Source organism: Orycteropus afer, unplaced genomic scaffold, assembly GCF_000298275.1.
Source record: "Orycteropus afer afer isolate SDZICR_OR568_19922 unplaced genomic scaffold, OryAfe1.0 scaffold00312, whole genome shotgun sequence".
Taxonomy (NCBI): domain Eukaryota; kingdom Metazoa; phylum Chordata; class Mammalia; order Tubulidentata; family Orycteropodidae; genus Orycteropus; species Orycteropus afer.
Window position 1 is genome coordinate 381,684 of NW_006921899.1, and position 24,514 is coordinate 406,197.

Sequence of the window (24,514 nt, forward strand, 5' to 3'; positions counted from 1 at the left end):
AGCTCCCAACAATATCAGTAGCTGATATTTATGGTGCACCTACTATGTTCTTGCGTTAAGGTTTTTTTCTTTCCCCCCTCCTGTTAATTGTTGTTGAAAATATATGCAGCAAAACATACATGTATTCAACAGTTTGTACATGTGCCATTCAGTGGCATTGATTATATTCTTCCATTGTGCAACCATCCTCACTCTCCTTTTCCAGATTACACCTCTGCCACCTCTGCCATTCAACTCACTGCCCTCTTGTGCTTCCTGTCTAGCCTTTTGAGTTGCTCTTGTCACTCTGGTCTCACACTGGTATTTCCTTAAAAGAGCACAGTGCTCAAAGGAGAGTCTCAATTAACTACACTAAACTTCTTTGGTGTAAGGAGCTCTGGTGGTGTAGTGTCTAAGGCATTTGCCTGCTTACCAAAAGGTCTATGGTTCAAACCCACCAGCCACTCCACAGAACAAAGATGAGTCTGCTTCCTTAAAGATTTACAACCTTGGAAACCCAAAGAGGGTTGCTATGCATTGGAATTGACTCAATGGCAGTAAATTTGTTTTTATTTGAAGTTGAGGGGATATTTTGGGTTTAAGATTTAAAGAATATCCCAGAGCAATAGTTTTGGAAATCTGTTAAAATTTTTAATGTATTGTCACATTTAACCCCCCCAGCTCTGTGAGTAGATACCCGCTTTTTCCCCAGTTTGTTATCGTATGTTAGCGCATCCCCATGAAAGTGGCTTAGAGAGGTTAAGTCAAATGAGAACAGTGAGGAGGTTAAACCTAGTCTAGGAAAATGAAGAGCAGTGAAACACTGTCTGATATATTACTGGACAGCTTTATGAATAGCCCTAAAACATTGTCCGATGCCAGAAGATGAGCCCCTCAGGTCAGAAGGCACTAAAAATTCGACTGGGAAAGAGTGCCTCATCAGAGTAGAACCCACCTTAATGATATGGATAAAGTACAGCTTTTGGGACCTCCATTTGCTGTCATGGCACAACTCAAAATGAGAAAAAATAGCTGTAAACATCCATTAATAACTGGAACATGGAATGTAAGAAGTATGAATCTAGGAATATTGGAAGTTGTCAAAAATGAAAGGGAACTCATAAAGATTGATAGCCTAGGCATTAGTGAGCTGAAATGGACCAGTTTGGGCCATTTTGAATCAGACAACCATATGATCTACTATGCTGGGAATGACAAGTTGAAGTGGAATGGTATAGCATTCATCATCACAAAGGATGTTCAAGATCTGTCCACAAGTACAATGCTGTCAGCAATAGGATAAGATCCACATGCATACAAGGAAGATGAGTTAATACTACTATTATTCAAACTTATGCACCAACCACCGAAGCCAAAGATGAGGAAACTGAAGATTTTTACCAACTCCTGCAGTCTGAAATTGACTGAACATGCAATCAAGATGTGCTAATTGTCACTGGTGACTGAAATGCAAAAGTTGGAAACAAAGAAGAATCACTGGTAGTTGGAAAATTTGGCCTTAGTGATAGAAATAATGCTAGAGATTGCATGATAGAATTTTGCGAGACCAATAACTTATTCATGGCAAATACCTTTCTTCAACAACACAAACAGTAGCTATACACATGGACTTAGCCAGATGGAGTACACAGGAATCCAACTGACTACATCTGTGGCAAGAGGTGATGGAAAAACTCAATATCTTCAGCCAAAACAAGGCCAGGAGCTGATTGTGGAACAGATCATCAACTGCTCATATGCAAGTTCAACTTGAAGTTGAAGACAATTAAAACAAATCCATGAGAGCCAAAATATGACCTTGGAGAGAATACTGGACAGGCTAAACCAATGGATGTCCACTGTGAAGATCTTCAGGGCTCTGTCTTTGATTTGATTATTTTTGCAGCATTCACATAGCAGGCCATCTCTCCTTGCAGAGTTGTTGCTAGGATTTTGCCTGCCAGAGGATTAAGCACTCTCAGTTTGCTTTTTAGAGTGGGTTGGGAGATTGGGATTGACATGAATTTATTTCACAAGTTAGCAGATGTGACTTATTCTCGTGTAGGAAAGGGCCTGTGACTGTTTGACCCTCCTTCACCATTGATAGTAGGATGCTCTTAGGTAGGCAGACAGATGACATATACCACTGTTCCATCAGTTCGGTTGCTGTGCCCATCGTCAAGGCACTTCTTGAAAAGAAGCCTGTAGTAAGTGCCCATGGATGCAGGAGACCTGTGAACTCATATCTCCTGGCACTTTCTCTCACTTGAGCAAGTTTTTAGGAGCAACTGTCTTTATCAAGGGAAAACATAGGATCTCTGCTTTCTTCAGTTCACCAGCATAGACAGATTGAATTGAGTACTATTGATCCACATCCCATGACCCGTCTGTCAGTTGGTCCTACTGTGGTGGATGATGTGTTGCTCTGATGCTGGAAGCTATACTACCAGTATCTCAAATACCAGCAGGGTCACTCATAGTAGACAAGTTTCAGTGGTGCTTCCAGACTAAAACAAACTAGGAAGAAAGGCCTGGTGATCCACTTCTGTAAATTAGCCAGTGAAAACCTGATGGATCACAACAGAACATTGTCTTGCTCACATGCTTCTACTCACATGCTTTGGGTACATCATCAAGAGGGGGATCAATTACTGGAAGAGGACATCATGTTTGGTGAAGTAAAGGGCCAGTGAGGTTGAGGGATACCCTGGTGAGGTGGATTGCCACAGAGCTGCAATGATGGACTTGAACATCTGGCGATTGTGATGATGACGTAGGACCTGGTAATGTTTTGTCCAGTTGTATATAGGTTGTCATATGTTGGAACCAACTCGATGGTAGCTAACTGTCTGTCTAATACCAGGTCTCTAAATAAAAAAGAAAAGAGGCTTATTTATAGAAACACATCAAACAGGAGAAAACATGGGTCTCCATGGCCTAAACTCCAACTTTTCACCTTTGGTTTATTAGTCAGAACTCCTTTGGCTACAACAGTCAAAAATTCAATTCACGTTGGTTTAGGCAAAGAGAAATTTATTGCCTTATGTAGAAAAAGTTCTCCCTTGAGGCATGGCTGGATCCAGGTGCTCCTATGTGGTCAACAGACATCTCTTGACAGCGCTGTTTCCTGTGGTAGCTTCATTCTCAAAAAAGCTTTTCCTTTGTTATGATAGAGATGGTGGGTGCAAACTCATTCACTATCAGGTTAGCAAGTCTGCTGGAAAATAATCCCACTGGAAATCTGTTTGGTCATTGCAGTATAGTAAATTACCTGGTATGGCTTTTCTAGCCATAAGTCTTTGTAAACTTCAAGGTGGAATTTGCCATGAGCAACTGAGGAGCTCCTGATTATTAAAGTTATCCACCTAGGGTATTTCTGTTGAGAGTGCCACAAAGCAATGTTCTGTGAAGTTCTCTCTCTCTCAGGTGTATAGAATTCCTGATGTTATGATTGGTTAGTTTGGCCACTCTGCCAGGCTCAAAAGGAGCCCTGCTAGAGGCAGAAGGAGTCTCTCTGACTGCTGGCTGCAAAAGACATGCTGCTGAGAGAAACACGCTCCTGAGAGCCATGCTCTGCTGAGAAAGGTACATCAAGAGACACGCACTGCTGGGAGAGAGACTAAGAGAGACTGTTGGCTGAGAGATGGTGGGCTGAGGGAGATTGAGCATTATTCCTGAACTTGAATTGTAGCCTGGTGCATCCCTAATAAACCCCATAATCTGTGAGTTCTGTGTGGCCACTGCAGTGAATTATTGAACCCAGCAGAGAGGTGGTGGGTGCTGCGGGAGGAATGGTTGGTGTCAGAGTTGATGAAAGGGCTGGAAGGAGGTGGCATGTCTGGCCTCACAGGGATAGGCCTTGGGCTACTGATGGTGACTCTGTCTTCCTTTTCTGGGGTTATAGGAGGTCAGAAGATGCGTGGCCTCCTTGCCCCTTTAGCAGTCATCTAGTGCTAAGATGTTTCCACTGTTTTCACATTTTAGGCAGCCCCCCATTCCTTGGTACCAAAGTTTGTTTTAGTTACGTTGTATTGCTTTAACAGAAATACCACAAATGGGTTGTTTTAACAGACAGGGATTTATTCTCTTACAGTTTGGGAGGCTAGAAGTCTGAGTTCAAAGTGCCAGCTGTAGGGGTTGGGAGAAAGCCCCTCAGTCTTGGACTTCAGCTCTGCCTTCTGCTCCTGGACTACTGAAGCTGGGGTCATTCCTTCACTCAGACAGCTGCTGGCTGCTGAGGCTGACAACTACAAGGTCAACAAATAAAATGGAACAGTCTAAAATTTACCAGGAAACATGATAGGCCACTAATTCAAGTCCATAATGGTCCCAAGATAAGCAGACAACATGGCAGGCCATTGAGGTGAAGACTCGGCTACATGCAGGGTCCACGTGTACCAAAGAGCTAGAGAATTTCCTTAAATCTTCTTCTTATCTACTGGAAGCAGTCCACATCCCCGGGGCAGCTACTCAGCTGCTCTAGTAAATTCCACCATGGAGTTGATTACCACTCTCATTATGGGGAATAACTATATTCAGCTGCCCAGTTACTCAAAACCAGGCCCAGCCAAGTCGACACATAACTTAACTACCACAAGTCTACCCCTTGTCAACATGGCATCCTAAGTACACATCTCCTTCACAGGTGGCTCCAGTCCCACAAAGTCCAAAAGCTGGTTGTCATTATGTGACTCCTTGTGTTAGACTGGGTTCTCTAAAGAAACAAAACCAGTAAAGCTTATATATATAGAGAGAAAGAGAAATTTATTTTAGGAAAATGGCTCACACACTTATAGAAACTGGCAAGTGCCAAGTTCTTGGATCAAATGTCAAGCTGGAGGCTTTTCCCAACTCACGCAGCTGCAGGGGCTGAAGAGCTCAAGGTTGGCAGGTGGTATACTGCCTGTTGACTCCAACGAATGATGAATCCAATATATCTAGGCCAAATGGTGGATTGTTTGCTCACGGACAGTTGTAGGCAGAATCCCTATCCACAGAAGAGTGTCTCTTTTCCCAGGATGTCCATAAATATCCTGGAAGCAGGCCACACCCCTAGGGAAACTCCCTTTCAATGGATTGGCTGCTCAAAACATATACATCTGATCCCATCATTGGAACAACCCACACCACACAGAATTGTGGGCCAGCCAAGTTGACACACAGCTCCAACTATCACACTCTCTGAGTGCTCACTGTGGCCTGGGGTTAGGGCAGCATTATACAACTCATACAAACTCTGAGTCAGAGAATGGTCACCCCAACCCCCCAGTGGAAGTTGGAGTGCTCCGCAAAGGAAGAGTGTGAAGGATGGATGCCAGTCAGGCAATAAGAGGAGAGATGTCCCGTAGGCATTTTTGGTTCAGGGCTGGGTCTGTGGCTGGTGGGTGAAGTGATGTTGGTGTTCCTTTTGGCCATGGCCTTATATCCTGCTGCCCCCTTCTGTAGGTGCTGGATCAAAGGAGGGAGGCCAAGGGGTCAAGAACAGTCTCCACGTGTTATCCTGGAAGCTCACAGCATCCCTCCCTGTGACTGTGATTGAATCTTCTAAGTGTTTTGCTCCCACGTGGGGTCTGCTCAGTGGGTTTCTGTGCCCCCGGGTTGTTATAGGTTGGAGGTGTGTGTGTGTATCTTTCTTCTCATGGATTTATTTACTTCTCAGTGCTGTTGTTTACCTCTTGTTGGGTGAACTGCTTTGTTTCGCTTAAATAAACTTGGTAACGTTACAACCGAAAGCATTCCTTTCCTGCAGTTGCTGACCACTGCCAGGCTGTTGCTTTGGATTTTTTTTCCTCTCTCTCCATAGTGCTTGGCTGTCCATAAACAAAGGAAGTTTGCTCTCTCTTCCTGCTCTCTTACAGGAAGAAATAATCACTATCAGAACTTTAGGGATTCCCTATAAGAGTAGGTCAACAAAAAATAGCCCACTCCTATGATGCAGTAAGATGTAGCTGTGGAAACAGAATGGGGTTGGCCTCTTTTGCAATGGATTGGGCTCTCACATGTGTTCAGTGGGGGAGAAGCACATGGCAGAAAGTATGTAGGTCAGCGATGCTCGACACTCGTAGCCCATTGGAGTCACCAAGGGAGCTTTTTATTTAAACTTACAGATACCTGGGCCCCGACCCCAAACCAATTGAATCAGAGTCTCTGGAGTAAGGCCTGAGCATGGATTTGCTTTGAAAACTCCCTGGGTGATTGACATGTGCAGCCAGGATGGAGAACCCGGGGTGTAGAATGTGTGTTGGTTATCCCAAAGCAAAAGGGACGTAGGCATAAAATGAGGAAACAAGGCAGAGAAGTCTCTGGAAGGAGACACAGAAATTGGAAAGAGTAGTTCCCTCTGGCAGTTGGGAGTAGAGCTGTGATTCTCAGCTGTGTACTTGTTTGTAAGATTTTATTTTAAAAAATCATTATCATGGCATATTCTTTTCTAAAAAGAAATTTTCAACGCGTAGTCAAAGCCACACGAGTGAGATACCCTTTTGAGCTCAGACAGCCTGTCTGTGTTGGGGCCAGCCATTCATAGACTCATACACCATCACACCACCTCTGTCCACAGCTTCCTCTTGACTCAGCCGTGGGGAGCAATGTCTGAGTGTAAGAGTGACCAACACAGCCCATTCATCCATTGTTCATGCCTTCACACGTTGGTATAATGAATTAGATGCAAACCAGTCATGCACCAGGTACATTAATCTGACTTCATTCTCACACCGCATGTGAAGTAGGGAGTCGTACCCCCATTCCATAGTAGGGGATATTTTAGCTCAAAGATGCATGCAACTAGGATGGAAACATTTGAGGCAAGATGGCCAGCTGAGTCTGAGCTTAGAAGCTGGTGGCACAGATTTGCACAAGAGGGAATGAGTCAGACACATTCTAGAAAGGGACAGCCATTCAGCCTGGCCGGATGGTGGCACAGCAGCATGGTAGGAGATGAGAGTAAAGTTAGACTGTGGTTATAGTGAGGATAGATGCCAGGCTGTGGTATTTGAACTTTATTCTCTTGGCCATTGCTGTCCCATAGAGCTTTCTACGGTGATGGAAATATATCTGTCTAATACTCATGTGGCTATTAAGTACTTAAGATGCGGATAGTGTGAATGAGGAACTGAATTTTAAATTTATTTAATTGACTTAAATTTGAATAGCTACATGTGCTAGTGGTTACCATATGAATAGAGAAGCTCTAGGCAACAGATGGCACTTGACTGCTAACCAGAAGGCTGGCAGTTCAAACCCACCAACCACTCCTTGGAAGGAAGGTTGGGCAATCTATTTCCGTAGTGATACAGCTTTGGAAACCTCAGAAACCCAAGGAGGGGTTGCTGTGAGTTGGGTCTGATTGTACGGCAGGCAATAGACAGCCAGTGAATTCCAGAGCAGGGGGATATAACCAAAGCTGCATTTTCAGAGGATAGATTTTCCAGGAGTGTGTAGGCTACATGGAGATGGAGAGGGGGAGTTGGTAGGAATAATTTTGACTTAGCAGCATTGGGCGTTTACTGTTTGTGGACTTTTTGCTAATACTAACTCAGTTAATCCTTCTAATACCTCTATGGTCTCACCTCGTTTGGTCATGTTGTCAGAAGGGAGCATTCCCCGGAGAGGGCTATCATGCTTGGTAAAGTGGAGGGTCAGCGAAAAAGGGGAAGACCCTCAATGAGATGGATTGACACAGTGGCTGCAACGATGGGCTCAGGTGTAGCAGGGCTTGTGAGGCTGGCACAGGACTGGGCAGTAGAGTCACTGTGAGTTGGAGCTGACTCAACACACTTAACAACAACAACGACAGCTCTATAAAGAGGGCACTATTTTTATCCCTATATTACAGACTCAACAATGATGCCCAGGCGTGGGATGCAGGCAGTTTGACTGCAGAGCTTCTACTGCAAAACCATCCATCCTTGAGGGATGAGCTTACTCTGTGCAGGACATGGCTGCAAGCTTTCCTGAATGACATCTCATTGAGTTTTCATAGCAGCCCTGTGACATTGGTGGTCTTACCTCCTTTATGTTTAAGGAATCTTTGGCTCATAGAAGTGAAAGATGAAGGTGGACTGGCTGGAGTTGGGGAGACCAGAAAAGGCACTATTGCAAAATTCCATGTCTCAGTTACTGAGGCCAGTTAAGGTGGAGTTGGGAGGGAATGTACAGGAGAATATGGTATAAAAGATGTTGCGAGGGAAGGATCAGTAGGATTTAGCAACTGACTGAATGGTGGGGGTGAGGAAAGTGGGGGCGGTTTTCTTCTGTAACAGTCAAATGAATGACAAACATAAACGCAACCGCACCATATGAGTTGAGAGTGTGGGCTCTAGAGGAAGGCAAACCTGGTTTCAAACGCCAACTTTGCCACCGACTAGCTGAATGATCACGGGCAAATTACTTCTCTCCCAGCATCAGTATCCCTCTTGATATAATGAGGATCATAACACTTTCCTCACAGGACCACGATGCGGCTCAGTTGAAATCATAGGGAGGAAAACTCTTGTCAAACTCAAGTAGTGTGCCCATGTGAGGCCAGGTGTTGGGTGGAATTGGTGGCCAGACCTTTTTGCTTTCAGTCATGGACATGATTTCACCACATCTTGGGCACTAGGCAGAGACCTAGTCAGCTTGGACCTGGGAGGAAGAGTGGCCCTCTACAGCCATTGCAAAACAGAATTTGCATGCTGGTGGCTCCAGCTCATGCCCCTCCCGACAACAACTTCACATATGTTGTCTCATTTGAGTTTCGCAACACCCTTGTAACAAGAGGTACTATTATTATCCCACATTTGCAGAAGGAAACAGATGCCCAGAGAGGCGTAGTAATTGGTTCTTCAGCTTATAGGTGGTAGAATGAGAGTTGTAACTGAGTTCTGTCTGATTCTAGACCAGAACCGTGACTCCTGCAGATGATGCTCTTGAGAGGTGGCTGGTTTAGGGCATCTGGGAAGAGATGAGGGCAGAGGACAGCTCTGAGGGTGTTTATCTTTCTTCTTCCACCACACTGATGTGTAGACAGTGCTGGAATTTTTGTCTCAGGTTGATGTGGATCTTATAGGCTTCCCAAAGGTGCCAGTTTTCCACTGTAGAGTCCAGTGAGAATTGGGTAGACTTGAAATTTCTCCAATGAGAAAAAAAAATCAAAACTTTGACTTGATTTGGTTCTCTTGGAAGGCAATGAATACATTTTAGTGGTTAGAATAGAGAGTTTGGGTATGGGGTACAATATGAAGCAGAGTTGGGATCCCACCCCAAGTTCAATAATGATCAATTCATGGCCAAAACTTTTTCACCTATAATAACTTTGCCCCCTTGCCTGTCTCTGGCAAACGGAGTTATTTTGACTTAACTAATTTTACCCATAAAGATTTTAGGTTACATCCTCGAAAGCAAAGAAGTCTTTAAAAAACAAAGTGGAATACATAATCTCAATATTATTTATTACATCACAAATTATATTTCCCTAGGCGTAGTGCCTAAGGCACTTGACTGCTAACCAGAAGGCTGGCAGTTCAAACGCACTAGCCACTCCTCAGAAGGAAGATGAGGCAATCTACTTCTGTAGTGATACTGCCTTGGAAACCCAAGGAGGGGTCGCTATGAGTTGGGGCCGACTCAATGGCAAATAACAACAACAGCAACAACAATATCAGTTAAGGGTTAGCTGTACCTTCGCAAAATGCCTAAGGCACTTGACTGCTAACCAGAAGGCTGATGGTTCAAACCCACCAGCCATTCCTCGGAAGTAAGGTTGGGCAACCTACTTCCGTAGTGATACTGTCTCGGAAACCCAAGGAGGGGTCGCCGTGAGTCAGGTCCAACTTGATGGCATATGACAACAACAGCAACAACAACAACAATGTCAATTAAAGAAGCTCTGGTGGCATAGTGCCTAAGGTATTTGACTGCTATCCAGAAGGTTGGCAGTTCAAATCCACCAGCCACTCTGAGGAAGGAAGATGGAGCAATCTACTTCCGTAAAGATTTATCACCTTAGAAACTCATTGGGAATTGCTATGAATTGGAAATGCCCCAATGGCAGTGAGGTTTTTTTTCTTTTAAGTAGCAATTAGGAGTTTTGATGGCACTGTGGTTAAGACATTGGGCTGCTAACCAGAAGGTCAGTAGTTCTAGTCCACTAGCTGCTCCATGGGAGAAAGGTGAGTCAGTCTGCTTCCTTAAAGATTTACAGGCTTGGAAACCCTATGGGGGTTGCTATGAGTCAAAATTGATTAAATGACAGTGAGTTTTAATATGAATTATAGTAATTTCCTAACATCATCAAAAAGCAAGAATATCAATTTTCCCGATTAGCTCATAATTTTTAAAAATATTGGTTTATTCAAATTAGGACCCAAGTAAGGTCCACACATATTTTGCATTTACTTGATATGTTTCTTGAATGTCTTTTAATATGTAACTTTCTATTCTGTCTCCCCCCACTCACTTTTTTTCGTCTTGCAGTTTATTTGTTCAAAACACAAGTGTTTTGAACAAATAAACTGCAAGAGGAAAAAAAGTTTTTCACATCCTGCATTTTTGGCTGATTGCCTCTCTGTGATGTGATTTTTATTTTATTTTATTCTTTTAAATTAATTGTGGTAAAAAATATATATAACAAAAAAGTTTGCCTTTATAACTGTTTTTAGGTGTACAGACTTCACAATGTTGTGAACCCATAACCGCCCTTTGTTTCCATCTCTGGTGTCATTATTACTATGTCACCTATATTGTCTGTAAATTAGTAGTTAGATCAAGAAGCCTGGACCTACTCAGAGTTGGTTATTCTGGGAAGAGTCCTTCATGGATGGTGGTGTGAGCCCTATCAGTAGGCAGGCTGAGTCTGGTTATCTCTCTTTTTTGTGAGGTTAGCAGCCATTGAGAGTCTCTGTGGGGTGCAAAGGGTATAGCATTCGCAGCTAACCCAAAAGTAGAAGGTTCAAGTCCACCCAGAAGCAACTTGGAAGAAAGACCTGGAGATTCACTTCTGAGAAGTCAGCCATTGAAAACCTTCTGGGGCGTAGGTCTCTGACACACATGGGTGGCCATGAGTCAGATCGGCAGGACAGCACTGGTTCTGTTTTTCGTGTTTTCAGCAGCCATTGAGGATTGTTGCACAGATGCTCTAGGCGTCACCAGGGGCCCCTAGAGGCTTTCTGTCCTAGTTTTGTTTACTGAGCATGTGCTTTAGAAGCTTCAGAGCTGGTCCCTACAGCACGGCATCCATCTTCTAGGAACTCACAAAGTAGAGTTTGTAACAGAGAATTTGAACAACAAAACTGTAAAAGGAGACTTGAACAAAAATAAATTAATATGCTTTATTGTGTATATGTTCTCAGACTGTCCCTCTCTCCAGGTATATAATGTCTTACCTAAATAGTAGAGCCATGCGTATCATAAACAAAACCAAAACTCACTGCTGTCGAGTTATTCCGACTCGTAGTGACCCTGTAGGGCAGAGTAGAGTTGCCTCGTGGGGTTTCCAAAATGGTAAATCTTTATGGAAGCATGCTGACTACCTCATCTTTCTCCTGCACGTGGGAGACATGAGAGGCACTGGTCTGTGATTCTTGCCCACTCCCAGGTTAGACATGAACCTCATAATATGAACAGCTTCTCTCTCTAAGTGTGGTTCCAATGTTTAAAGAGATGCATTTTGTTTACATTATGGGCCCAAACACAAGCCAACTCCTTCATCTGGTGTCTGATCCAAGCAGCAGTATTCTGGCCCCAAACCAAGAAAGGACCAGGCAATTCACTGGATCGTTAAAGGTTTTCATGTTAAGCCCATGTGATCTTGTAAACCCTAGTTAACCTCAGAACTCAACTCCTGTGCAAGATGCAACTTCAGTTCATTGAAGAGTTGGACTTGAGTAAAGGAGAAGTATTGAAGCTGAAGTCATTATTTGTTTTGGTACAAACCTTTGCTTGTGTGCAATTCAAGCCTAATGATCTCCCCCCCTCCTTTTTTTTCTCTTTTGCAGTCTGCTGCTTTGTTGTGCACAAACGGTGCCATGAATTCGTCACCTTCTCCTGCCCAGGAGCTGACAAGGGTCCAGCCTCGGATGTAAGTAACAGGCACTGCTCACTGTTCCTGTCCACGGCAAGTGCATCTTTTTCAGTAGGTGTGTCTGAGTCCACTCAGACAAAGAAGTAGGGATGTTTTCTTTCCAAGGTATGGATAGGCGGTGGTTCCTACAACCTCAGAGATGGTTTTCATTTTAATGAAAACAGAGCAAAACATTTTAAGCGGGACTGTGGCTGGACAAAGAAGCTCTGGTGGTGTAGGGTTAAGGCACTTGGCTGCTAACCAAAAGGTTGGTGGTTCAAACCCAACAGCTGCTCCATGGAAGAAAGATGAGGCAATCTGTTTCTGTAAAGATTTACAGCCTTGGAAACTCAATGGGGGGCAGTATGAGTTGGAATTCACTCGATGGCAGTGGTTTTTGTTTTGTTTTGTTTTGTTTTTTTAATGGTGACTGGACAGGAAACCAGCTAGTGCCCCCATGACTTTGCCAAGTGTTTTCGGCTTTATAGCTAGGGAATGGAGAATGGAGGAGAGAGCTTTCCTATAAAAAGGTAGTTATGCTGGTACTTTCTGATGTACTTTATAGCCCCTTGTTGACAGTTCCTAATTTCAGGGCCCAGGAATTAGGAGGAAATGAGTTTATCCTGCTACCACTCATTCCAAAGTCTGAGTCCTGCTGGCAGGACAAGAGATACAAGTAAAACAGGAGCAAATAATTTTTGTTTTAACCAGTACAAATTTACTTGAATATGGATCGGAAAAAAAAAGTATCTAGAAATGTTTTTGCATTTATGGTGGTGGTATAAAATTTCTGGTCGAAGCAAAAAATTTAGGTTAAAAATAGCAAATTGATTTAAGGAAAATATTGACTAAATGACAGTATAAGTAATTAAAAAAAAAAAAAAAAAAACCAAAAATCTTGGTACATGTTAGAGCCATTCACAGTCTTCACCTTCTTCTTCTTCTTTTTTTAAATTGTGATTTGGGTGAAAGTTTACAGAGCAAATTCACTTTCCATACAGCAGTTCACACACATGTTGTCTCATGACATTGACTACAATTTACCCCAGTGCAACAGCTCCCCTCCCACTTCTTCCTGATAGTTACCTCTTCCCTGTGTCCATCCCTCCATGCACTCCTGCCCCCTGAGCTGTCTCCCTGTGCATAAACAGCCTCTCTTTCTCCCATGATTGTTCTATCCAAGGAGTGTATCTACCTCAGGTACATGTTCAACTCATATGCCTGTCTTTTGTTTGGCTGGAAGCCACAGGTGTTGGTTCAATTCCAGACCTGAAGAGCAGCTAGGGACTATAGTCTCAGTGGTTCTACCAGGCTCTATCAGACCAGCAAACCTGGTCTTTGCCCCCTTTTTTTTTTCCAAATGATTTTGAGTTTTGTTCCACATTATTCTCCTTCTCTACCTAGGATCTCCTCCATAGATCCACCTCTGAGTGGTCGACAGTGGTAGCTGGGCACCATCTAGTTCTTCTGGTCTCATAGTCATATAGACTGAGGATCGCATGGTGTACCAGTCACGAGGACTAATTGTTTCCATGAATCTTTGGTTTTCTTCATTCTTCTTTGTTCTGGACAAGGAGAGACCTATCATTGCATCTAGATGGCTGCTTGCAAGCTTTTAAGATCCCAGTTGCTACTCGCCTAAGTAGGAGGTGAAACAATGTTTTGTGTAGTATGTTATGCCAATTGAGCTTGATGTCCCCTGTGACTATGGTCCTGAGCCCACAGGTTCAATTACTCACTCCCTCTGGGTAGCTGGCTGTGACCAAGAAGTGACTATAACCTTGCCCCTTGTCAGCTCTACTATACCCCTGGAAATTCTTATAGAATATACAAATACACTTGTAGAACCATTTTCTGCCAACCCTATACATGGTCTTGGGTACACTCCCTTCTGCAAAGACATATCTAATAGTTCAGCCTGCCCACCCATCTATCCACCCATATACCTGTGTTTGCTTTCACTGACAACGCAGTACTGTATGTGCAAAAGGGTTCACCTTTGTTGTCTGCACCTCCCATGTACCTCTCTATGTCTTCTTCTTCTTCCTGTTTGGTGAGGCCATCTGTCATGATGTTGTTAGGTGCTATTGAGTCGTCTCTGACTCATAGCAACCCTATGTACAATAGAACAAAACCCTGTGCCAGCCCCATGATCCTTCCTATACCTGAGCCCATTGTTGCAGCCACTGTCAATTCATCTTGTTGAGGTCCTTCCCTTTTTCATTGACCCTCCACTTTACCAAGCATGATATCCTTCTTCAGGGAATGGTCCCTTCTGACAACATGACCAAAGTAGGTGAGACGAAGTCTGGCCATTCTCGCTTCCAAGGAGCGTTCTGGCTGTGCTTCTTATAGGAAAGATTTGTTAGCTCTTTTAGCTATGGTATTTTCAGTATTCTTTGCCAATAGCAAAACTCAAAAGCCTTGATTTTTCTTCAGTCTTCCTTATTCATTGTCCAGCTCTCATATGCATATGAGGTGATTGAGAATACCATGGCTTGGGTTAGGCACACCTTAGTCTTCAAGGAGATTTCTTTGCTCTTCATCACTTGACAGAGGTCTTTTGCAGCAGATTTGCCCAATGCAATACGTTGTCTGATATCGTGACTGCTGCTTCCATTGGTGTTGATTGTAGAACCAAGTAATATGAAGTCTTCAACAACTTCAATCTTTTCTCCATTTATCATGATGCTGCTTATTGGTCCAGTTGTGAGGATTTTTGTTTTCTTTATTTTGAGGTGTAATCTGTATTGCAGACTACAGTCTTCAGTCTTCATAAGTAAGTACCTCAAGTCATCCTCACTTTCAGCAAAAAAAGTTGGGTTATTTGCGTATTATAGGTTGTTAATGAGTCTTCCTCCAATCCTGATGCCACGTTCTTCTTCGTATAGTCCAGCTTCTCAGGTTATTTGCTCAGCCTACAGGTTGAATAAGTGTGGTGAAAGTATAGAACTCCCTTCTTGATTTTAAACCATGCAGTGTCACCTTGTTTTGTTCAAACAATAGCCTCCTACTCTGTGTACAGGTTTCTCATGAGTACAATTAAGTGTTCTGGAATTCCCATTCTTCTCAACGTTATCCATAATTTGTTATGATCCACACAATCAAATGCTTTTGCATAGTCAGTAAAACACAGGTAAACATCTTCCTGGTGTCCTTTGCTTACAGCCAAGATACATCTGACAGAAGCAATAATATCCCTCATTTCATGTCCTCTTCTGAATCCAGCTTGCATTTCTGGAAGTTCTCTGTTAATATACTGCTGGAACCATTTTTGAATTATCATCAGTAAGATTTTACTTGTATGCAATATTAATGATATTGTTTGATAATTTCCACATTCTGTGGGATCACCTTTCTTTGGAATGGGTCCAAATATGGATCTCTTCCAGTCAGTTGGCCAGGTTGCTGTCTTCTAAATCCCTTGGCATAGCTGAGTGAGTGCCTCCAGCATGGCATCCATTTGTTGAAACATCTCAATGGTTATTCCGTCAATTCCTAGAGCCTTTTTTTTTCACCAGTTCTGTCAGTTCAGCTTCGACTTCTTCCCTCAATACCATTGGTTCTTGATCATATGCCACTTCCTGAAATGGATGAACATTGACCAGTTCTTTTTGGTACAGGGACTCTGTGTATTCTTTCCATCTTCTTTTGATGCTTCCTGCATCATTCAATATATTGCCCATAGAATCTTTCAATATTGCAACTCAAGGCTTAAATTTTTTCTTCAGTTCTTTCAGCGCTAAGAATGTTATTCCCTTTTGGTTTTCTAACTGTAAGTCTTTGCACATTTCTTTATAATAATTGACCTTGTCTTCTCAAGCTGCTCTTTGAAGTCTTCTGTTGAGCTCTTTTATCTTGTCATTTCTTCCATTTGCTTTCACTACTCTCTGTTCAAGGGCAAATTTCAGAGTCTCTTCTGACATCTATTTTGGTCTTTTCTTCCTTTACTGTGTTTTTAATGACCTTTTGCTTTCTTCATGGATGATGTTCTTGATGTCATCCCACAGTTCTCTGGTTTTTGGTCATTGATGTTCAATGCATCAAATCTATTCCTTAAATGGTCTCTAAATTCAGGAGGGATATAATCAAGGTCATATTTTGGCTCTCTGTCATGATAGATGGCGAAAATGCCTGATAGGTGATTTCCCAGGCTACCTTGGAGCTAACAAATAGGTATGTGACCAGTCCTATTCCAGGACACTTAAGGGGAAGACTTCTAGGAGAGACATTTCCTTTCTGATAAGTGAGAGACATCCCTTCCTTTGTATTCTTGGGTGTTTTTGTGTGAGGATATAGTGTTTGGAGTTGTGTCAGCCATTTTGTGTCAGTGAGGTAGATGCTGCTGGCATCCTAATTACGACAGAGTGGAAGAGTTGCAGGAACCCAAATACTTGATGACACTGAGTTTCTAAGCCAACTCTGAATCTTCTTATCTCCAGAATGGGTATGTGTGACAAGAAGCTTCTTTTGGTAAAGTCTAAGTTTTGAGTGATACTCTTATGTGTAGCTCAAATTATCCTGACACACCACTTTCCACCATGCACACTCTTCCAGTGCTCAGTAAAAATGTATTCAGCCAGCTATATCTGCAGCCATCACCCCTAGTTCTCTTACTTTGTTCTGACTTTGGTTCACCATCTTGGAATCTTCCCCATTGGCTTTGCCTGCATTACCAGTTCTGTTCTCATCCACTTAGACTTGACAGCTGACCTCGAGTTTTAGATTTTGAATTTGGTTTCTAAGAACTGGACTCACCAGAACTTCTCCAAAGCAAGTAGTGATGACCCTTTGTCATTGCATTTGTTTGACTCCTGATGGCTTTCTACAAGTGGGCACTTGTCATTTTGCCCCAAATCAGTGGCATGCCTGTTGTCATGGCAACACAAACATGCTAAAGGTTATGCAGCAGTTATGTTGCTTGGAAAAGGTGGTGCTTGGGGTAAAGAACTCCAAGAAGAACCAAAGTCCTGCTGGTCTGGTTGCAGAGGTGAAGGTGGCTGGTTTGTCATGTGTTCTCGGACCAAACTCCCTGGTCCTTTTTGTGCAGTTCCTTCTCCCACCCCCAGAAAAACAGGCAGGGAAGTTTGAGGGACTGCTGAGCTCCATTATAAAACTCTGCATGTTCACACATACTGAGGTTTGGTACTCAAGGAGCAGCCAAAAGAACAGTGTTTCCATGTCTTTTCTGTGTCTCTCTTCTCCTTCTATTGCATGAGACAGAAACTCAGCTCAAATGGACTTATGTGAAAAGGGAAATTTTTGGTCCCTGGAATTGAAAAGCCCAAGGACAGAGTTCTCTTCAAGCACAGTGCACCAAGGTGCTTAAAAGAGGCTCCCAAGAATCTCTTAAGTTCTTGGCATAGCCTTCCTCTGTGTCAGTTTCATTTTCAGGCAGACTTTGCTCCAATGGGAGCATGATGGCTGTCATGACTCCAATGACAAGAGCTAAAGTCTCATTGGATCACAGATCCATACAGAGGATGGATTGTGCTGATTGGCCAGGCCTGGTCATATGCCTACTCCTGGAGATGAGGGCCACTCTGTGGCTTGAGCATGGGAGAGAGGTGGTGCCTCAGAGGAAAACTGGAGGAACAGTGCTGTAGAGTGGTTAATATAGACTGTGGAGCCAGTATTTCTGGTTTCAAGTCTGTGTGACCTTGGGCAAGTTACTGAAATCTTTCTGTGCTTTAGATTCCTTGGCTGGAAAATGGGTATAATAGTAGTCCCACCTTATGGTGTTTTATGAGGATCAAATAATGAATATCTGCAAAAGCACTCAGAACAGTACATGGTGTAAGTGATGATGGTGATGATGATGGTAATGTGAATGCGTGCTGCTGTTGTTGTTGTTGTTTGCCGTTGAGTCGGCCCCGACTCATAGTGACCCCTCCTTGGGTTTCCGAGGCAGTATCACTACGGAAGTAGGATTGCCCAACCTTCCTTCCGAGGAGCTAGACAGGTAGTAAGGGTGGATTCTATAAAACAAGTCTGAAGAATGAACAGGTTCTCTCCCTGACACCTGATAGTCCTTCCTAGGAGTTTGTAGGCTACCTAAGTAGCATGAGGCCCCTCTCTGAGTGGAGCAGTTCATTGTCTTGGGCATGGAGAGGGCAGGAAAGACCTCATGCAGTCAGCATAGATAGGGTTTGGCAGCTTAACTGGAATGAATCTATCTCTGGACACAGTTCCAAGAAAGTTGGTTGGCACCAAGGATGATGCATTGGCTCAGGCTCTCAAACTGGCTTGATTCAGTTCATTGACCTTTTTCTGCCTATAGTTAGAGGCATGGTTAAAGAAAGACCTGGCCACACCTTGCCAACCTTGCCAGGCTCTCTTTGGGCTGCTTCTGAGGTTTCATGCAGGTCTGGGGAGTGATCTCCTTCTCTGTGACCTTGAAGGAGCTGCTATGCAGCAAGTTTATGGGGCCGAAAAGCACAGACTCTATCCATGAGGAAGGAATGTGTTGGGCTTCATCCTATACTGTCTCTTATTCTAAGTCTTGTCTGAACCAGGGAATATTCTAGATGTTAGCATAATTTTGTGTAGGTGGCATCATTCTACAGATAGTTCTACATCTTGATATATTAGCCTACCTGAGGGAACTTTATGAACTGGACACTGTCCCAGTGGATGCAGCTGCTGACCTAGTCACTCAATACCAATGGGAATAGACAATATTGATGGGCTCACACTATTGGAAGACCTTAAAATATGGCAGTATTCATGGGTAGTACTTCTGGTCAGCATCCTGCTGGTCCTTGATCTCATCTAATTGGAAACTCAGTTGTACTGTCTCTTGGACCTCTTAGAAAAACCAAGTCTCTGGTACCACCATAAGCATTACATATGGGTATTATAGGTTACTCAGCACTCAGAACACTGACCATGTACACAGCCTTCTGAGAGATCTTCTCACCAAAAGAAAGATAGGAGTTTCTCTGAACACTGAAACTTGGGTGGGGCAAGTGAGCATTTGCATCAGGTGCAAATATTAGAAGGGTCTCACTCATGTCTGGGTTGGCTTGTGGGGGGGTGATCCAGAGTGGCCCCATTCACGTGACTGGCATGCTTGCTTCCCCTCCATGTGCCTTCTCATATCCAGCTGATAACTCTGCCTTGTTCACATGATGGCTTCAGGGTTCCAAACACAGCAAAAGAGCAAGCTCCAATGGAAAAATGCTTTTAAGTCTCTGTATCATGTTTGCTAATGTCCCACTAGACAAAGCCAGTCTCATGGCCAGGTCTAGATTCAAGGGATAGAAAAATAAACTCCACTGCCCCATGAATGGGAAAGAATCTGTGGTCAATGTTGTAATCTTCTGCAGATTTGCCCAAAGGGGCTGCTACAGAATAGAATCATCTGCAGTGAGACCATTACGCTGCACTTCATAATAGGTCTGCAGGGCTTTGTGTGCTTCAGGGATTCATAAGGTGGCCTTGTCAAGAGGGGTACATTGACCCCCTCTCCCAGGACACCAGCTGCTCTAGTGACCCCCAGCTGCAAATGGGTAGTGTGGTCATATACTGAACACTCCCAAAACAAAACAAAACAAAAAATCAGAATGTAGCAAACCAACATACAGTCAGCAAGTTACTTTCACAACATTACAAAGTCTTGGAGACAAAAAACAACTTCAAATCACACCCTGAAAGACAAGACAAGATAGCTCAAATGAGTAACCAAAATATAGGACCAGAAAACCTTTAGAGGATGAAATGCTATTGGATCTACCTAATAAGGAACTCAAAATGATTGTATTTAGCTACCTTTAGAGACTGAGAGAAAGTTAAAGGAAATCTCAGACAAAATCAAGGAAAACACAGGGAAGAAAAAAAAAAAACCTCTAGAAGAAATCAGAAACACAATAAAAGAACAAACTGACAAAATAAATGGAAAATTATAAACCATACAAAATAGCAAAAATAAAACAAGAAGATTAATACTAGGATTTCAGAAAAAGATCCCTCATTGAAAGGGCAAAGGAGTAGAACTGAATTAATGGAGGACAGAATTAGTGAGATTCAAGGTAAATTTCTCAGTTCTAATCTGTTAGAGGAACATCAGAAAGAAGAAGAACAACAATAAATAAATAAATAGATGAAAGCCCAACATGAATTATGTGAGGCACAAGCAAGAGGAATAACTTACATGTGAATAGAATTACAGAACAGGAAGCAGGAGAAAAAAAAAGTACTAAGAAAATTGTCAGAATTTTTGGAAGAAAATGTCCATAATATCAAGAAAGGCAAGAAAATATGCTTTCAAGAAGCTCAACAAACCCTAAATTGACTAGACCCCTAAAGAAAATCACCAAGACATATAAAAATCAAACTTTCCAGAAGAAAAGCCAAGCAAGAATGTGGAAAGCTCCTTGAGAAAAATAAAAAGTCACCTATAAAGGACAGCCAATAAGATTAAGCTCTGAATTCTTAGAATAAAACATAGGGGCAAGAAGGCAGAGGGATGGCATATATAAAACCCTGAAAGAAAGTATTACCAACCAAGAATTACATGCAGCAAAATTGTCTCTCAAATACAGTGGTGAAATTAGGACATAGCCAGATAAACAGAAATTAAAGGAATTTGCAAAAACCAGACCAACCTTATAAGAAATGCTAAAGGGAGTCATTTGTATAGAGAACCAATAATGACAGAGAGTAACCAGAGATTGAGACACTCAACAACATCATCTGGAAATCAACCCAGATATAAAAACCAAAAAACCACTGCTATTGAGTCAATTCTGACTCATAGTGACCCCCACTGGGTTTCCAAGTTAATAAATCTTTATAGACTTGGATCGTCCTGTCTTCCTTCTGCAAAATAGCTGGTGAGTTTGAACTGCCAACCTTCTGGTTAACAGTCAAATGCCTTAGGCACTGCACCACCAGAATTCCTTTTTCAACCTGGATATAGAAGTATCAAAAATAAAATAAACCTACAAGACTGACTCGATGGCACATAACAACAACAACAACACAAGACTGAAATAGGGTAATGTTGGGGAAGATTGCCCCATCTTCCTTCTGAGGAGTGGCTGGTGGGTAGGGTAATAGAGATGTTAATTTGTAAATGATGATAACTACAAAGTAAAAAGAGTGAATGAGTTATGTAATTATAGAACTTTGAAATGGAAAAATCAAGATGATATCAAGCAACAATGGGTTGTTTCAAACTTGAGAAGATAATGATAAATTACAGGGTAACCTCAAAGAAACTTCTCAGCAAAATACATAAGAGGAAAACCAAAAGGTCTCAATAAACACAAAAACAAAAGAAACAAAGAAAACGATAAGCAAATCCTTAAACAAAATGGACTCAGTACAGAAAAATATATTGAACAAAGAAGATACCACCATCACACACAAAAAAAGAAACACAGCAAAATGACAACAGTAAATCCGTACCTATCAATAATTACACTGAATGCAAATGGATTAAATGCAGCAGTCAAGAGACAGAGAGTAGCACAATGGATAAGAAAACATGATGCATCAATATGCTGTCTACAAGGGACACCTTTAGACACAAAGACAAAAATAAGCTAAAAATCAAAGAATTGAAAAACACGAAGGAAATTACAAAAAAAAAAAAAAAAAAAAGAGCAAGAGTGGCAATATTAATTTCTCATAAAAAGGACTTTAAGGCAAAACCCAGCAAAAGCAACAAGGAGAAGGATATTATATAATGATTAAAGAGTCAACCCAACAGAAGGCATAACCATAATAAATATCTATATGCACAATTAAATAATCCCAAAATACATAAACTAAACTTTAATAGAATTGAAAAAATAGACAACTCCACAATAATAGTACCCATCCACTGCTATCAAGTCAAGATTTACAGTGACCCTACAGGACAGAATAGAACTGCACCATAGGGTTTCTAAGGCTGTAAATCTTTACAGAAGCAGGCTGCCTCAGCTTTCTCCCATGTAGCAGCTGGTGAGTTTCAAACAGCCAACCTTTTGTTTAGCAGCTGAATGTCATCACCACTGTGCCACCAGAACTCCTTCCACAATAATAAACTCACTGCCATCGAGTCAATTTGATTCATAGTGACCCCTCCTTGGGTTTCCGAGGCACTATCTCTATGGAAGTAGATTGCCTGACCTTCCTTCCGAGGAGTGGCTGGTGGGTTTGAACCGCCAGCCTTCTGGTTAGCAGTCAAGTGCCTTAGGCACTATGCCACCAGAGCTCCTTCCACAGGAATAGTAATTTAATGTTACCACTTTCAAAGAAGGACAGAACAAGTAGAAGGAAACTCAACAAAGATATAGAATATCTAAGCAACACAATCAACCAACCAATTAGATCTTATAGATGTGTACAAGCCACTGAATTCAACAACAGCCCAATATATTCTTTTCCAGTGCACATGGAACATTCTCCAGAACAGAGCATATGTTAGGCCTCTTATGCATATGAAAACAGGACAGTGAATAAGGAAGACTGACAAAGATTTGATGCATTTGACTTCTGATGTGCATATAGAATATTGATTATACGATGAAGTGCCTCAAGACCAAGCAGTATGTCTTGGATGAAGTACAGACAGAAGGCTTCTAGGAAGTGAAGATGATGAGACTCCACCTCTTATACATTGGCTGTGTTTTCAGGAGCAACCAGTCCCATGGAGATTATGCTTGATAAAGTGAAAGGTTAGTGAAAAACAGGAAGGCCTTCAACAGGATTTGTTATAGTACAGCTTCTTCATTCAGTATTCTGTTATCCTTTTTATTTTAGTTGGTTCTGTTGTGATGTCACACATTTAATTTCTTATTTGTGTTATTTCCATCTTCTCCTATGTTAGATTTACCAGTGGTTTGTTGATTTTGTTAATTCTTTCAAAGAACCAACTTTTAGTCTTGTTCATTCTTTCTATAGTTTTTCCGTTTCATTTATTTCTGGTGCAATCTTCAGTATTTCCTTTCCTCTGGTGGCTATAGGCTTATTTTGCTATTGTTTTTTCCCCTACTTTTTGGAGATGTGTTAAAGTGTTGATTTGATTGTCTCTTTTTTTTTTTTTTTAATGAATGTGGTTATTACTATAAATTGTCCTCTGAGCACTGCTTTTGCTGAGTCTCAAAGATTTAGGTATGCTGTGCTTTCATTCTCATTTGATTCATGGATTTTTTTTTTTTTCCATTTCATTTATTACCCAATACCTTTAAGCAGGGTATTGTTCAGTTTTCATGTATCTGATTTTTTTTCCCCTTAATCTTCCTGTTATTTATTTCTAATTTTATAGCATTGTGATCTTAGAATATTCTTTGTAGTATTTCATTGTTTTTAGATTTATTGATGCTTGCTATGTGGGCCAACATATGGTCCTCTGGAGAATGTCTATACATACTGGAAAAAAATGTATATTTTGCTGCTGTTGGGTGGAATGTTGTGTACGTCTGTGGGGTCAACTTGATTGGTTGTGCTGTTTCATTTTTCTGTGTCCTTGTAGAGTTTCTTTCTAGTTTTCTTTCATAGAAAATGATGTATTAAGGTATCCTACTATTATTGTAGTGTTTTCTGTTTTTATTTTCAATTTTAATTTATGTATTTTAGGGCTCTTTTGTCAGGTACATAGTTATTCATTATGGTTATGTCATTTTGTTCAATTGACCCTTTAATCGTTACATAATGTTCTTTTTCTCTATGATGCTTTTTGTTTTTGCCTTAAAGTCTATTTTTTTTCAGAAATTAGTATTGCTGCTCCTACTCTTTCTTGGATGCCATTTGCTTGATATATTTTTTCAAACTTTGATTTTCAGTTTGTTTTTTTATATTTTTTATGAAATATAATTTATGTACAGTGAAATACACAAACTAAAGTGACATGGGTCAATGCTTTTCTTTGGGGGGGGAGGAGTGTTCCCCTCCCATCCCTGGCAACCAACAAAGAGTTTCCCTTCATACATAAACCTTTCCTTGACCCTCTGCAACAATGAACTAATACTATATTTGCCCTTCTGTGATTGACTTATTTCACTCAGCATAATGTCCTCCAAGTTCATCCATATTATGCGGTGTTTTGAAGATTCTACATTATTCTTTAGTGCTGCATAGCATTCCAGTATGTGTATGTACCATAGTTTGGTCATCCACTCTTCCGCTGATGAGTGCATAGGTTGTTTCCATCTTTTTGCTGTTGTAAATAGTGCTGTGATGAACATGAGTATGCATATATCTGTTCCTGACCTGGGTCTCACCTTTCTAGGATATATACCTAGTAATGGCATTGCTGGGTCAAATGGTATCTCCAATTCCAGCTTTCTAAGGAATCGCTATATTACTTTCCACAGTGGTTGTGTCACTTCACAGTCCCTCCAGCAGTGTATGAGAGTCCCAATCTCTCCACATCCTTACCATCTAGAAGTTCAGTAACAACACAGTTTTTTCCCTCTTTTTGGTTTGTAGTTGTCCTCATTTGTCAATTGATGTCTCTGGTTCCCTGTTTACAATCTTGTAGGCTTATTTACTTTGGATACTTCC

General features: G+C 41.8%; 1 protein-coding gene across 1 annotated transcript in view; it reads left to right on the top strand.

Moving 5' to 3' along the window:
• Positions 1-24,514, top strand: part of PRKCB (protein kinase C beta) — a 580,609-nt gene that overhangs the window by 215,943 nt on the left and 340,152 nt on the right. The window contains exon 3 of the mRNA XM_007951796.2: positions 11,955-12,037. Within this exon, the coding sequence (XP_007949987.1) occupies positions 11,955-12,037 (83 nt within the window). The remainder of the gene's footprint in view (positions 1-11,954; positions 12,038-24,514) is intronic.